Below are 15,524 nucleotides of genomic sequence, written 5' to 3'. Positions count from 1 at the left end.
ATTAGCTAGGGCATCAGATAGACATTATGAGGAGGACAGGACGCAGATGGTACAAACCAAGCTCTTGGAAATGGAACTGAAAAGCCAATCTTGGTGGAGAGCACTGGTAGCTCCTAAAAATTGCACTAGCATCATGATTCCGTGATGTAAACTTGGGTCTAGAAAATTCTTCCTATAATGTATGTAGTAAGATCCATTTGTGTGCAGCTTGAATGTAACCTCATACCAGGCATGGGGTGGGTACGTGGCTACTATTTGCAAAATGAATAAATGAATAAATGACTGTTCTCGAAGATCTCCTATGCCCCTCAATTAGAGGCAATGGGCCACTCGTCACAAAAGAAACCAGGCTGAATCACAGTCCTAGACCAGAGAGAAAATGTTTCCTTTTCTAAAGAGCACAAGAGAACCACTCTTCTTCCAAGTGTGCTGGACAAATGGGTCACAAAATCACGACAACAAGTATGTTACAGCAAGTCTTCAGTTCTCATGACAGAAAACTAACCCTCCCTGGTTAAAAGGAGGCAGCCGCTGGTCTCCCCTGGTCACCAGCCTTGCTCCCAGTTAGGTTACCAGCCTACAATGGCTGACTGCGCTAGCCCGTCAAATGTTGGCAGTTATCGAGTAGAACTGACAGCACAAGCAGCAGCCAAGAATGTGAAAAAGACAGGGTCAGGGGAGCCGCATGTGGCCCCTGGGGAGATGGGCGCTAGTGAGCTCTATCCCACCCACGGTTTCTGAAGCCTTCGGGGGCCCACCGGGTACCTGCCAATGCCCCTGGCGTGCTGCACAAAACAAAGGTGGGACTCCTCTCCTGTTAGTCTGAGACACAGCAGCTCCGTGCTCCAGCAGCAGCTCGCACACCTCCAGCTTCCCTCTTCCAGCAGCAGCAGTCAGGGCTGAGGGAAGGTCACAGGGCAGAGGGAGTCTGTTAGTGTGTGGTAGCTGAAGGGGGCCACAGATTCTTGGGTAGTCCTCCCACTGCCAGGAAGGCGGTTCTGCACCCTTCCCTGCGTCCCTGGATCTGGGTGGGCTCTGTGACACCTCTGACCAATGCAACACAGAAGGAATGACGACATGCCAGTGTCTGGGCCAGGTCCTGAGATGGGAAACTTCTAGTTCTCCTCGGAACACTCATTCTTGGAACCAGCTGCCATGGTGGGAGGAAACCCAAGTGGCCCTGTGGTGACACTCACAGGGAGAAGCACCCAGGCCTGTGTGTGGTTGACAGTCCCAGGTGAGCTCCCAGCAGCCAGCCAGCAACAAACTGGCAAGCATGGGTGTGCACCATCCTGATAACGGATCCCCAGACAGAGTCTCGCTGCACCAGGTAAAGCAGGTGAGCAGAGGTGAACCATCCCTACCAAGCCCAGTCCACACTGTAGATTCAGGAGCCACTATGTTTTTATTTCATTGTCTTGTTTTGCTTTTTTTGTCCCTCCACCCACAGCAAGAGATAATCAGAATATAGTGCAACACACACACACACACACACACACACACACACACACACTCACACTCAGTAGTATCCAGTCCAGCCTCTTACCTTAAAGTCATAAATTTCAATCAGCAAGAACTAGTAATTACTGAGGCAGTCAAGGGCATATCAACTCATTCCTGTCTATACAGAGCTTCGAATCTCTATAACCAGTCAAGATGCTGGATTAAGAATGTCAAGAAAGCAAGAAAAGGGAATCTGATTATTGGGGGCCTCGAGTGCTCAGGTAAATAGCCTAGTGCGATACTGAGCAGCAAGTGGCCGCTGGTAGTAGTGATGTTCTAGGAAAGTCAGCCAAGGATAAAACAAAAATAGAATGGAGGGAAAGAGAATACATTGGAAAGGTTCTCATGATGCCCCCACTTCAGTAACTATGCCTCCTCACCCCTGTCCCAGGCCATGATTCCTGATGAAGAGTAGTAAAAAGAGGGGTTTAATTGGATGAGGGTCCTCTGCTATGTCACATGAATGATAATCTAGAGGAAAGGATAGTCACAGATTCCAGGGACGATCCCAAGCCAGGACAACAAGACAAGTTTGAGTGGAGGACAGGACAGGAAGGCGCTGGGAAGGAACGACACCTCAGGAGGGAGCACTGACAATGCAGATGAGGAAGGAGAAGGTTGAGTGTGGTAATGTGGCTCTATTCCTGCTGCCTGCCTAAGACAACGTTGTCTCAGCCTCACACTTACACATGCCCGGCTTCCAGAAGAGATCCAGTGTTGCTACAAATCAGTAAGACCTCTCAGTATGAAAATCAGGAAAACACAGTACAAGGCCCTTCACCAAAGGTGAAGTCCATGTGATAATGAACTTATGAAAAGTACCCAGCCTCGTCAGCAATCCAAGTAATTGAGAAATGGATACGCTCACACACACTGCTGGTTGGAGTAAAGATATCCACATCCCATCGCACAGCAACCCCACTGGCAGACACGTGCCTGGAGATGCGCTTCTAGGGCACTGAGAGATGTAGTGACAACAGCCACAAACTGAAAGCACCTACATGGCCATCAACAGTGGAGTGCATCGAAATACGGTGCAGCCAAACAATGGAACACCGTACAGCAAGAACGACAAATGCCACACCACTGAAGGCAACACAAGGCACCAGTATCACAAACTTGTCATCAGTTCAAAGAAACAACACACAAAGGAACATGTACGGTGACTTAGTCATACGTAGCACACATACCCCACCGCCGCAGGCACCTCCTTTTAGAGGGCAGCCTGGCTCCACTGCAGACCGCAGGGTCTGTGTCCCATTCTCCTGGGCACCTAAGGGAGTCAGGCCTAGGGGAGCCAAGTGCTTACAAACCCTGCTTTCTACATGCACATCTCCATCCTTCTGTCCTCCTCAGACCCCTCTCAGGACAGACAACCACACCTACTCCACCTCCAGTCAGCCTGACCACAGTTCAACCCCAGGAGCCACATGTGCACAAGCATGTAAACCTGACACCTGGGCCTGATCTGCCTGTGAGAAGAACAGTTCTTCCAAGAAACAAAGAAGTCTCCTCGGTCTGTTCCCGAGACACAGTGCAGTGGGGCCAGAGACTTTGTTCACACAGAGGTGCCACAGCTGCTCAGCAGATCACCTGAGTTTCCCATCCATCCCAGGGACCTGTGCCCCAGGAAAGTGAGGAAGATGGCAGGACTCGTGAGCAAGTGAGCAAATGTGCCAGGCCGTCCTACTCTCGGGGCCCTAAAGATGTGAAGGTCAGGCTGTGGAAGGTGGTGTAGAAAGCAAGCCCTCTCCTTCTGGAAAGGCAGTGAGCACTCACTTTGCTTCTGGCCCTAAGTCCCCTGAGGCAGGGAATGTGTCACCAGAGCAGCTTGTCACTGGGCAATCTTAATAATGCTTTCCTGTCATCATCCATCCATTCAAAGAATTTCTTACAACTCTACAACTCTAAGAAGGGCCACAGTTAGCAGCTGCCATCTGCACTGCTGATTTTCTCAAGACAGAGACGAGGGTCTCGACTGCAGGTGCCATTCTTACCTGGGTTACCCTAAGAGGCTCACTGCCACTGACCATACATCTAAACTCATAAGGAATTTGTAAACAAACACCATAAAGAGAACAGTATTTGTATCAGTTTTATATACTGATGCCCTGGGGTGGAGGTGAGGGTTCCCATACCCAGAGTATCTGAAAACCAGTGCCCAAGGGGATCCTGTCTATACTATAGAGTCTAAACTAGCAGGCCCTGGCCCCAGCTGACCCAGGCATGCCCAAGATAGTCCGTTCCTGCCATGGTGTTAACGTTAATGATTCCTAAATAACACAAGCTTTGGGGCACTTTTTAAGAGTGTTATCTGGATGGATTGGAACACGACCAATGAGTGGCTCAAGAGATGGAAGTTCTGGGGGCGCCTGGGTGGCTCAGTCAGTTGGGCGACCGACTTTGGCTCAGGTCATGATCTCGCAGTCTGTGAGTTCGAGCCCCGCGTCGGGCTCTGTGCTGACAGCTCAGAGCCTGGAGCCTGTTTCAGATTCTGTGTCTCTGTCTCTCTCTGACCCTCCCCCCTTCATGCTCTCTCTCTGTCTCAAAAATAAAGAAACATTAAAAAAATTAAAAAAGAAAAAAAAGAGATGGAAGTTCTGGGCAGTGAGACACCTCTTGGACCTGCTGACCTCTGTAAGCCTCCTCCAATTAGGGATCTCCTCCTCTCCCCTCCTCTGGTCACAGCTGACCACTGCAAGGAAAGAATGAACGAAGGAACGAATGAATGAATAAATCCACACATACACCGCAGGCAGAGTCATGGCCAGCAGATATGCAGGACAGCCTGGGAAGGAACAAACTCAAGGCACTTCTGTTTGATGAGGTCCTGAAGCAGCAGGGCCTCACTAACATTCCATTATCTTCTATTTAGTAAACAAGTTTCATCTGTATTGTAAATGGGGCCTTTAAATCCGGATGTCTGGTGCAGCTGCTACTGAATTTTTGCAACAGCAGCACATCAGAAATGACAGCCCAGCACTAAAAATAGGGCTGTGTGTTTTATGGAGGCGCCAGAGAAGCCAGAAGTTGGAGCAGCTGATGAGCGGATGAGAGCGCCACCCCAGGCTTGGCGACAGAGCTGGATTCCCTTCTCTTCCTTTACAGCCAGACCTGCTGTGCATTTGGTGATTAACTTCCTTTCGAGATAAAGCACCTATATGCACAGGCTGAAAGAGTGTCACACAGTCTGCTCTGGCCTAACACCGCCCACGCTGTGCACATCAAGTCCTAATGAGGTGCTCTCCTTTTCAAGTGATGTAGGTCAATAGGACCTGTGTTTCCCTTTTTTACTCCTGTGAATACTTTTGGCCTCATCACTCAAAACCCCTGAGGCTAGAGGGCACCTCAAGTTCCACCAGCCACAGATTTAAGGACACCAGATTGAGAAACAAGCAAGACTGAAGAACAGTCAACCACATGCTGAAACAAAATCAGGCAAGACTCTGCTCAGGAATTCCAACTATTCTGCTGAAAAGGCTGACCTCTGAGCTGACCACCAGACTCTAATGAGGGTCAGTGCACTCTGTGTGGCCAGAAGAAAAGAGGGGTGGGGGGAGACAGGAGGAGCGGGTGAGGCTCTGGCAGTGGGGAAATGCCTATCTTCTGGCCAAAGAAATTCGGAGACGAAGGTGCGAAAAGACCTGGCACGAAATGGAGACTCTAAAATCAATGTGAGTGAACACATGGCACTTTTTATGACTCAAATTGGACACAATTTCTTTTACTTGCAAATTCCTTAACAAGATGGCACTTTTCTAATTAAATTCCCATGAAAGCATAGATCGTTTCTGGAAGATTCTGAATAATTGTACCTCAGCAATACTGTCCTGTCTTCAGAACAGGAGATTTGTCACAGCAGACATTCCTGTTAAGAAGACCCAGTTGACACTCAATATTACGAGCTTCCTGAAAACATCAGTTAGATCTGGTTCTTTGTAAAATGGATCATTTCCAGGAATCTTTTACATATTCAAGTTCTCTGGGCAAAGGTCTGATTTACAAACACTCAATTGTCAACTTGCCAGGAACGCAGTCATTCCACAAACAGGGCTGTTTATAACATTTTATGGCAGATCTGTCACTCAAGTACACAGGCACAGGATGGCTGGCTTGAGGGTTTTAACAATGGATCATTATTCCCCTCCTCGGATGTTTCTGTCCCTAATTTAGAGACCTTGAGAGAAGGGTGACAGGTCAGTGCACACAGTGGCGGCTCCCACTTCCAGACAGCGGCCTTTTCAGACACTCCTTACACATTGCCATGCCACCCTCCGAGGCCGGAGTGGAACACGTGAGCCCAACCGTCTGCACCTGCAAAGGGGCAGTCATGCTGGCCCAGATGGCTGACAGAGGGACATGGGCAGAGTGGCTCTGCTTTGCTTATATATTTATGTTTACTGGTGCAATTTATTTCCTAATATATTGACTTTTCCTGTCTGTCACAAAAGTGAGTGGGGAAAAAAAAAAAACAAAGTGCCAACATTTATAATAAGCAGCAGGATTCTCATAAATGTCATCTAGTTGCAATCAAGATGGAAACCATTAGATGTGCCACAGGCAGTGATGTTTGAACCTCAGCTGGAGGCTCTCTGGACAAACCCCACCCAACTGCAAAGGAGGAGAACAAAAGTAAAGAGTGTGCATGAAATGCTGGAAAATTCTCAGCTATTTATCTAAGAGGTCAAATGTAATCAGGAATTTTATGATTTAAAAAAAAAAAAATTCTTTGGGAATGGCAGCCTCTCTCCCTTGAATTCCAAAAACTGACTGGTTTAGAAGTTGTTAAGGAGGAAGTTGACCCCTGCTGTGTTTGGCTTTGTTTTCTTCTCAGTATGGGCTGGGCTGGGCGGCCACCCTGAGGGCCTCTGACAGGCTAGCCCCAAAGTTCTCTGCCCGAATGAATGAAAGTAGCACTAAACCCCAAACAAAAGGCAGGCAACACCCCCTTATCCACCTGCTAGGAGTAGGGCTAAGATTTATAAAAGCCAAACCCCACAGCCTTGCTCTGGTAGGCATTTGCTTCCTTTGTTCAGGGGATGGGAAGGCTTCCCTTAGACAGAAAAACAACTTCCTACAGCTATAAATTCTTCATCTCCACAGGGACCAGGCAGTTACTTAATGTAATTCTCAACAACATAAAGAGTAAAATGAAATACAATAAAGAGTGATTACTCTTTACTCTTACTGAGATCTCTTAGAGATTACTCTTTACTCTTACTCTATTACTTACTAAAAAATATCACTGCATTGAGGGATGAACCCCTCAAAAGTCTCTAGCACTCCCAGCCCTGAACAAAGCCCCGCTGGGTGGGCTCTGTGACCTTATGAACGGGAAGCCAGCACCACCCAGATGCTCAGAGAGTCTCCCAAGTAATGGCTGGGAACACCGTCCTAGGTCTGACCCTGCCTTAGTGTTCTCCATTTGGCAGAAGTCCCCCAGGAGGGCCTCGGGGATGGAGGAAAGGATGGATGTTACCAAGCAACCGGCAACAACCGAGCCATCACATGAAACGGTGACTCCCCATCATATCACGCCAGCTCCCAATGACCTACCTATGGAGGTTAAAACAAGGCAAGGGCCAAATCTAAGGAACCAGGACACTCCTGACGTGTGAAAAGTTCTGTAAAAACATGCTGTCAATCTCTGTGTGATAATTAAAGACTAATTAAAGACTAAACATGAACCTCAAATTGCCAAGGAATTCATTACAGAAATAAAATTTATAATTGCCACTAAACAGGACTTCACATGTAACCGAAAGTCATTGTTGTCCTTCGTTTCTGTAAAGTAACTGCAAACTAAGGTTCTATCACTTCAACATCCATTTCAATACTCTATCCAGACCAAATGTATAGTATAACTATGTAACATTCAATAATTAATACTAATTTATCACAACCCTAGCAGCATACTGCATCTATTGAACACTTAACAACTGCCAAGCTCTGGCTAAAATACTATGGGTGAATTTTTATTTAATCTTGATAAGAATCCTTTGAATTCAGTGACTGTCCATTTTATTGAGGTGAAGGAATCGAGTCACAAGAGTTACATGATTTTCCCCGAACCCACAGCCAATCAATTATCAGTCAGGAATTAAATCCAAACAGCTGAATGAATGAACCTGGATTCATGCTCTCAAAACAGGAAAATCCTAACATATTTTAATATTGTATCATGATACCTATAAAATGCTTCCTACACTGACACTTCATGGCCCTTTAGGTTCACAAATTCATTTAATATACAACTAACTTTTATGAGGTAAGTATTGCTCATCCTGGTTTTATAGATGAGGAAAATAAGGCCAAGAGAAGTTAATCAACTTGCCTAAGGTCACACAGTTAGTGGGAGGCAGAAGTAGGATTTGAAGTCGGGAGATCCTAACTCCTATGTTGTTGCCTCTGGGATGTTCCCCTGAAAAATATCCAACTAGGGGCACCAGGGTGGCCCAGTTGGTTAAGTGTCTGACTCTTGATTTGGGCTCAGCTCATGATCCCAGCGTTGTGGGATCAAACCCTGCACTGGGCTCTGTTCTGTGCATGGAGCCTGCTTGGGATAGATACTCTTTCCCTCTCTCTCCACCCCTCCTTGCCACTCCCACCACACCACACACTTGTGCACGCACACTCTCTTAAAAAATATATATGTGTCCAACTAATCAAACAGACTATGAATGTTGTTTTAGATAAGAGTACCAGAAAACACTTTTCTTCTCCTGAAGAACTGTTAAGCCTTCTCCCACAGACAATAAGAATAATCTACAATGATTATGTTCCCTTCCAACTCTGGTCACATGGTATCCTAAGACCAAAACAGCTCAATCTAATGAACATTTAGGACACAGGAGCAGGAATATCTGTGCAAATCCTTGTGTCCTATTCCTGACATTATTTTTTTCCCTATTCTTTTATGTACTATTTCAAATAAGTCTCCGCAAATCCTTTGAGGAATAATATGTACTATAAATAACAAATTCAATTTAGGAACAATTTCCTAAAACACGGACAACATAAATCACATTTCATACAGACTTTGTCCTAAAAAAAATCAGAACACAGCTTTTCACAGCTGTCATTTCTAAAGTGTGATGAGAATGCTCACATTTTTGATAGACCCTCTTACACACCACGTTATTTAAAGCATATGTAATGTGTGGTTCTTCCTTCTCTCCTTAAAGGGCTGAGCATGCCCGAAGGAGGACAGTTATGTGCAGGACTCCATGCAAGGGGTCAGGGTTAAAGAGGGCATTTCCACAGATACACTCTATGCAAGTTCACATTCAGCCCAGAAGGATGGAAGGAAGGAAGGAAGGATCCAAACACTTCAATAAGAATTTGAAAGAAACAATTATGATTTTTCTGAGGAAGTGCAGATGAACCACACACAGTTCTTCCAGGAGTGACTGAAATAACAAGCAACGGTGTTTGTAGGTAAAGGTACTCTAAGCTACTTATATGTAGAGGAGTACAAGTTTTTAATGCCGAAGGCATCTGCTGTCTTTTAAGAAACAGTAGGGAATTACAAGAAGGATGGACTCTATGCACAGCAAAAGCACCATGAACAGAGTTCCAGTAGGTAAGTGGCCAGGTTACCGGTTCATTTGCAGCGAGATGCACTCTGTGAGTTTTCAACTTGCCTCCGCCCCACGCCAACCAGTCCTGCAGGGCAGGCACACACAAGTCAGCTGATCTCTGCTGTCTTGTCAGCAGAGAGGAATGGCTCTCCATAGCACACCTACGCCGGGGCAGTGAGGTGGGGATGGGCGGTGCAAACCCCAGGGGTCTGCCAGAACAGTAAAAATACAGGGTGCAGACAAACCCAAACCCCTTAGTTCTTACCCCCAAATCCGTCTCTACTTGAGGGTGACCCTCACGCCCATCTCCGTCCTTGCAGAGCCTGGGTTAGCCCCTCCTCCCTACATTCCCCCACTTTGTTCTTCCCCTTACAGGGTCCTAGGTTACCCCACCCCTTCTGCACCCCTTCCCCTTCCCTTCTAGGTCCTGAGCTACCCCCTCTCCCATATCCTCCAGGATCCTGTATTACCATCCTCATCCTGAGTTATCCCCTCCCTCACATCCTCTAGGGTCCTGGATTACCCCTCTGTCATGTTTTGAGGTCAAAGACAATCAAGAACTACTTTTGTTTGGATTGGCAAAACCTGGATTTCTACTCATCTTAGATACTTTCTTAAACACCAGTAGAAGAAGGGATGCCTTGACAAGGATTTTCCAACAACAGCACTGGTGAGATACAGAGAATCTCCAAAAATTGAATATCCTAGGTATACAATAATAAGTCACTTTGCTTTCCTCAGCAGGATACGTTTAGCAAATTCCTTAACATAAAAGTTCTCCACATGCCCCAAAAAGCAATGGACAAATGCTTTTTCTTCTAGTCTCTCGTCTGAAAATCTGCTCTGAGATGCCCATACATCTCAGAATGTAGTCTGAATGCCAAAGTCAATACTTACTGGAGTAAGTATTAAATTTGCTTTAAATTGTTACCATGTGATAGCCCTCCTCTCTCTAAAAAAGCAAAGTAAAATCTGACCAAAGGGTCATTTTTCAACCAACAATAAGTCATCCTGTTTCCTGGGGTGCATGCACCATATTCTGTGGCAGCCTTGAGTGTGATAGGCTCAGCCGTCCATGGCCTGGGTCCACCTGCAATTCAGAGCTGAAGGACACCCCACCTCCGGGAGGGTGGGCAGAACCACAGAGTGGGAAATTAAAGCAGTTCCATGGAGACAAGAGGGCAACATCAAAGATGCAATACGACTCATTACCCCGGCTGCACGGTCCAGTAAGGAAATTAGTGTGAGCATCACCCTCCCCCAAGATGGGCCTGGAAACGCTGCACCCCAGCTGACAGGGCCAGGCCTCAGATTCAAGGTCCAGAGGCAGCGAGGTCCTACCCAGAATTCTGTCCAGAATTAAGAAAATAGTGAACTTTGATTAATACACATGCAGAACTAAGCTGCCCCCACCTGCTAGGAAAAGGGAGGGCCATGGAGCTGAATAATCTACTCAATTTACAGTGAAGTAGATTCTGCTCTTCTTAGAGAGGAAACTAAGGGGTTTTAAATAACTTTGACATTAAAAAACCATGGTATTTACAATGACTAAACTTCTTTAGGAAGTACTAACTAGCCAACTAAAGTATTTTGCCAACTGCAATAGCATGAGCAACATAAAAGACACTTTAGAGGAGGTATTTCAGCCAGACTTCTCACTCCCCCTGACAGAGCATCACCCCCTTGCAGAAATTAGGGCAGGGGAGCCCTGGGAGAAGTCAGCCCATGGGCATGACAGCATCCTGTCTGGGCATGAAGCCCAGGGCCCCAGGCCTGCTGACAGACCAGCCAGCGAGCAATAAGAAGGACTTCCCAGGGAACAACAGTATGAGCACACAGCACATCCAGGGTGAGCAGTCAGGCTCGCAGTGCAGGGAGGGGGACATTAAGCATGGGCTGGCACAGGCCACTCTGTGCTATCAGCCATGCCCACACCACGTCTGGTTGTTAACAGCTATGTCCCCAAAGGTGGAATCCAGCACACAACTACACCCTCAGCACGCCTGCGGCACCAGTGACTCAGACAAGAGTTTCTACGCCAGCCTGGAATCCAGCAGGACACGGTCTGCTATGACAGACACAAGGAAACCAGAAGATTAGCGCCTTATGAGCCACCAGGCTCCTTACCCCTCCCCACCCCAACAACACAATTTCTCCCAAATTATTCTGCAAGGTTAATGTTACTTGCCCGAAAACTGTATGTTTTTTTTTAATTTTTTTTAACTTTTTTTTTTTGAGAAAGAGACAGAGAGAAAGAGAGAGAGACAGAGTGTGAGTGGGGGAGGGGCAGAGAGAATCCAAAGTAGGCTCCAGGCTCTGGCTGTTGGCACAGAGCCTGATGCGGGGCTTGAACCCACAAACCATAGCATCATGACCTGAGCCAAAGTTAGATGCTTAATGGACTGAGCCGCTCAGGCACCCCTGGTTTTGTTTTCTTTAAACCCACTTGTTCACTCAGCCAACACCCATGTGACAAGCACCCAAAAGGCCAGTATCTAGTGGCTACCAGGTTTTGAGGCACAGAGTACATTTCCAACACCACAGGAGGTTCGGTTAGACAATACTAGATTAAATAGTTGCTGTTCACACAGGTAAGCACAAGAGACAGGAAAATTTCTGCTCTCCTAAAGCCTACCATTTGGGAAAACCCACCTCTGACCAAATCAACATCAATAATCAAATTCATAAATGGTCAACTGTAAAGTGACCCAAAACAGTCACGGGTGGGGAAGGCCCTGCTTACAAGACAGACACATCTGCACGTAAAATGGCAAATGCTAACATAGAAGAGCCTCTATCTCCCTATAAAGAATAAGAAATTCTGACCAGAAACACAGACAGTAGGCTCACAGACTTGAGAGTTGCCTGCAGCTTGGAAACACAGTTCCTCTGACAATTTGCAACAGCATGAGGTCACCAGTTAGGCATCTCTGATCATTTCAGTTTGGGCTAATCCACAACAAACATGGATATGGAAACAGTAACTTAGGCCGGGACTTCGTGGGAGCGATTACTTGTCATGGCTGAGGAATGCCTGAAACAGAGATAACACAAGCATCTGATGGGTTCTTGTCATCTTCCAGGCCGCCCTGGAAGCAGGGCCCTGAGATGGCCTGGCCACGCCTGGGAATGTCATGGAGCAAAGGGGCTCCGCAGCCTGGAGGGCAGAGCTGTGGGTGGCCGCACGCGTCAGCAGCCCCCTCCTCGGTGGCTTGGTGCTTTCTGACAAGTCCCACCACTTCTTCCACCAGAGGGGAAGTGCTAAGAGCTACCAGACTACACAGCAGGTTTTCCAAGGGCTGGACCCTATAAATAGCAACCAGACAGGAAAAGCAAATGGCCCCAGATGCTGGTGAAAGGGGGACCTACATAAGTTAAGCTCTCTATTCTCTAAAACCAGTAGAGATATCCTTTTTAAGTTTTCTAAAAACTGCGGTTTACTACAATAAACCTCCAAATTAAATATTGTTATTATTTTAGATGAGCATCTTTAAAATCTGTTATACTTTCTTGTCTCTTAAAACTCAAGATAGAAACCATGGGCACCTGGGTGTCTTGTCCCGTTAAGTGTCAGACTTTGGCTCAGGTCATGACCTCACGGTTTGTGGGTTCAAGCCCCACCTCGGGCTCTCTGCTGTTAGTGTGGAGACAGCTTTGGATCCTCTGTCTCCCTCTTTCTGCCCCCCCCACTCTCTCGCTCTCAAAAATAAAGATTAAAAATAATAATAATGCTAAGATAGGAACCATCCTCTTCTGTGACGACATTTGAGGACTGTAGGTCATCAGCAGGGAGATGCTCAGGGTACAGAAGGCATAGGACTGTCCCTACTCCCACCAATCCCACAGGGACTGGCCTGAGTGACCAGGGGTCTCTATGGGTCTGTTGTTCCCTGTGTTCCCTCTTCTCTGGCTGTCAGCTGTCATCACCTGTCACCGATGACATGCAACTTCTAATCAGCAAAAGGCATAAAAATGACATTTTTGCAATATAAAGGAGATACACAGGGAGCACAAGGGTCTCTCCTGGCAGAAAAGTGGGGAAGGATTTTGTGCACAGATTTAGCCCTCCCACTTCTAGAACTGGCTGTGAGAGAAGGACAGGTAGCTGCCATCTGCAAACAGGGGGGTGTCAGTGCACAGAAATAGAATGGGAAGGGGAGCCAAAACAGACCAAGGAGACCCTCCCTGGTTACCCCATCAGCTGGTATTTTAAAGCCAAGCTGTTCATAACTAAATGTATACTCAACAGACCTGTATAAACTTCTACAAGGGTTCAAAGAGAAATACTGAACCACTTTATTCATACGATGCTTCCAGTTTTTCTGTCATCTTCCCACACCCCTGACAGGCTCACTCACAGGATCCTGCCCCCGGGCTGTGGCTGGAGACAGACAAGCTTCACGCTTGGTGCTTTAGACACAGAGCACCACTGACCACACCCAGGAATGAGGACCAAACAAAACCAGGAAGCAAAATAACTGCTTTTACTTCCAAGGGTCCCAGCAAAGAGAAACAGTGCACACAGTGGGGCAGTCCACGCAGTCTGGGGACCTGCCTGGTTGCTGCTTGGTAAGAACAAGGAACAGGAGCGGACCCACACACGCATGCTATCGTTACCAGGGCCTTCTGTTCCAGAAGGCATTCGGGGTCAGGTACTGTAGACACTTCGTGGCCAATCCCAAACACAGACCACCCAATCTGGACACGTGCAGATGTGCCCTCATCTAAAATATCCTCTGCGAGATTCCAAAGTATTCTTTTGACAAGCACAGACCTGGAATTGGGAGGACCTGGGGTACGAGACATTAATGGTCATTTTTGAAGGAACACAGGAGAAAGATCCCAAGGAGAAAAATGGAGCAAAGGCAAGACTGGTTTTATTGACACACAGTCTACACACAGTCACAGGGTCCCCCTGAGCCTGAGAAACAGTGCTTAGCTTTTTCTTTGGTTTAAATTTAGTTTTAAAAAGTCTCTCAAACTTTTGGCTGATGAAATTTCCCCTAATGCCCGAAGAAGAGTGTGAGCTGCTTCTCAGGCTGCAGAGTGATCTGAGCGCTGGGCACCAGCCTTTGGAAGACACTGGCTGAAACGTTACTCATCTTCTCATGAAGGCTGATGGGAGAGCTGTAGTTTCTCTTAGGGGTCTCCCCTCAGAGTCTCACGGGGGAGAGCAGAGAGGGAAGAATACTGAAATTCAGGACTGGTCATCAGAGACAAAACAATGCTCACACAGCACCCTCAAAGGCAGCCCTTCTCAGGAAAAAAAAAAAAGTCAACGTTAAAGATCACAGATTCCGTTTCTCCTAAGTGAGTGCCACAGTTACTATTAGCACTCAACCCCATCGCCATCATGGGTACTTCTCATGTGTCCCATCCCCAAGTCAGGCCCTTTAGACAACGTTCTACAGAGGTTCTCTTCTTGCCCTGAAGCCATGTCACCTCAAACGCTTGTTTGAGAAAACAAGAAAAAAGAGTCCCAGTCTCATCCCAGAACTAACGAACCAGAATTTCTAGATGCAAGTGAATCATGTCAGGCTGGGGGGGTGTCTTATCACTGGGTACATTCATTTGGGCAAGACTGCCTTATCTCATTTAGTCTTTGCCCCAATCCTAGAAAGCGGGTACTATTTACCTCATTTGACAAGGAGGCAAAGTAACTCATCCAAAGTTATTTAACCAGGCAATTGAAGGGCAGGGATTCAGACGTTCTGGCTCAGCACAAAGCAGGGTCATGCACTGACCTGATCTGCTACCCACAACACAATATGGAAGTGGATGGACACTTTTCTTTTGCCAAATTACAAAGCAACCTGTGCTATTTAAATGGGTGGAGGAAACACTCTGTGGAATCAAGAGTATTTAATTTTAAATTATATATATATATATATAAAATATATATAAATATATATATATAAATAAATTTATTAATATTTAAATCTATACACGTTGAGCCCAAGCATAATTGAACCCCATTTGGGGTCCTGCCCTCTCCTTGGAACCATGGCGCAGGCCACCCCCTCCCAACGTACCACAAACTAGCTTTATAAACCACGCACAGGGCAGCAGCCTCAGAGGGCACCAGGAGGCCCTGAAGTGCAGGCCTGTACTTCCTGCTGGGGAACTCTGAGGTGTTTCCAAGTATGAGTTACCTGATAAACTCGACACACTACCATTTGGCTTGTTAGGAATAATTGAGAAGCATCTGGAAATAATTCTATGCAGGCAGAAACAGAAGTCATACACAGCCATCCTTGTGTTATTGTACTCATTTTATTGTACTTCTCATATACTGTGTTTTTTTACAAATTGAAAGTCTGTGGCAACCCTGAGGTGAGAAAGGTTTGTTTTCATAGCAGTTGCTTAGCTTGTGTCTCTGTGTCATGTTTTGGTAATTCTTGCAATATTTCAACTTTTTCATGATTATATTTGTTATGGTGA

At 46.5% G+C, this 15,524-nt stretch overlaps 1 protein-coding gene across 15 annotated transcripts in view; it reads right to left on the bottom strand.

Annotated features, from left to right (window-relative positions):
- The window catches only part of TANC1 (tetratricopeptide repeat, ankyrin repeat and coiled-coil containing 1), a 241,983-nt gene that overhangs the window by 12,893 nt on the left and 213,566 nt on the right, over nucleotides 1-15,524 (bottom strand). For all 15 annotated transcript variants that reach the window (XM_043576845.1, XM_043576842.1, XM_043576844.1 and 12 more), the window contains one exon: nucleotides 766-899. In XM_043576845.1, the coding sequence (XP_043432780.1) occupies nucleotides 766-899 (134 nt within the window). The remainder of the gene's footprint in view (nucleotides 1-765; nucleotides 900-15,524) is intronic.

Source organism: Prionailurus bengalensis, chromosome C1, assembly GCF_016509475.1.
Source record: "Prionailurus bengalensis isolate Pbe53 chromosome C1, Fcat_Pben_1.1_paternal_pri, whole genome shotgun sequence".
Classification (NCBI taxonomy): Eukaryota; Metazoa; Chordata; class Mammalia; order Carnivora; family Felidae; genus Prionailurus; species Prionailurus bengalensis.
Note: the sequence above shows the minus strand (reverse complement) of the source record. Positions and strands in the feature narration are given on the sequence as shown.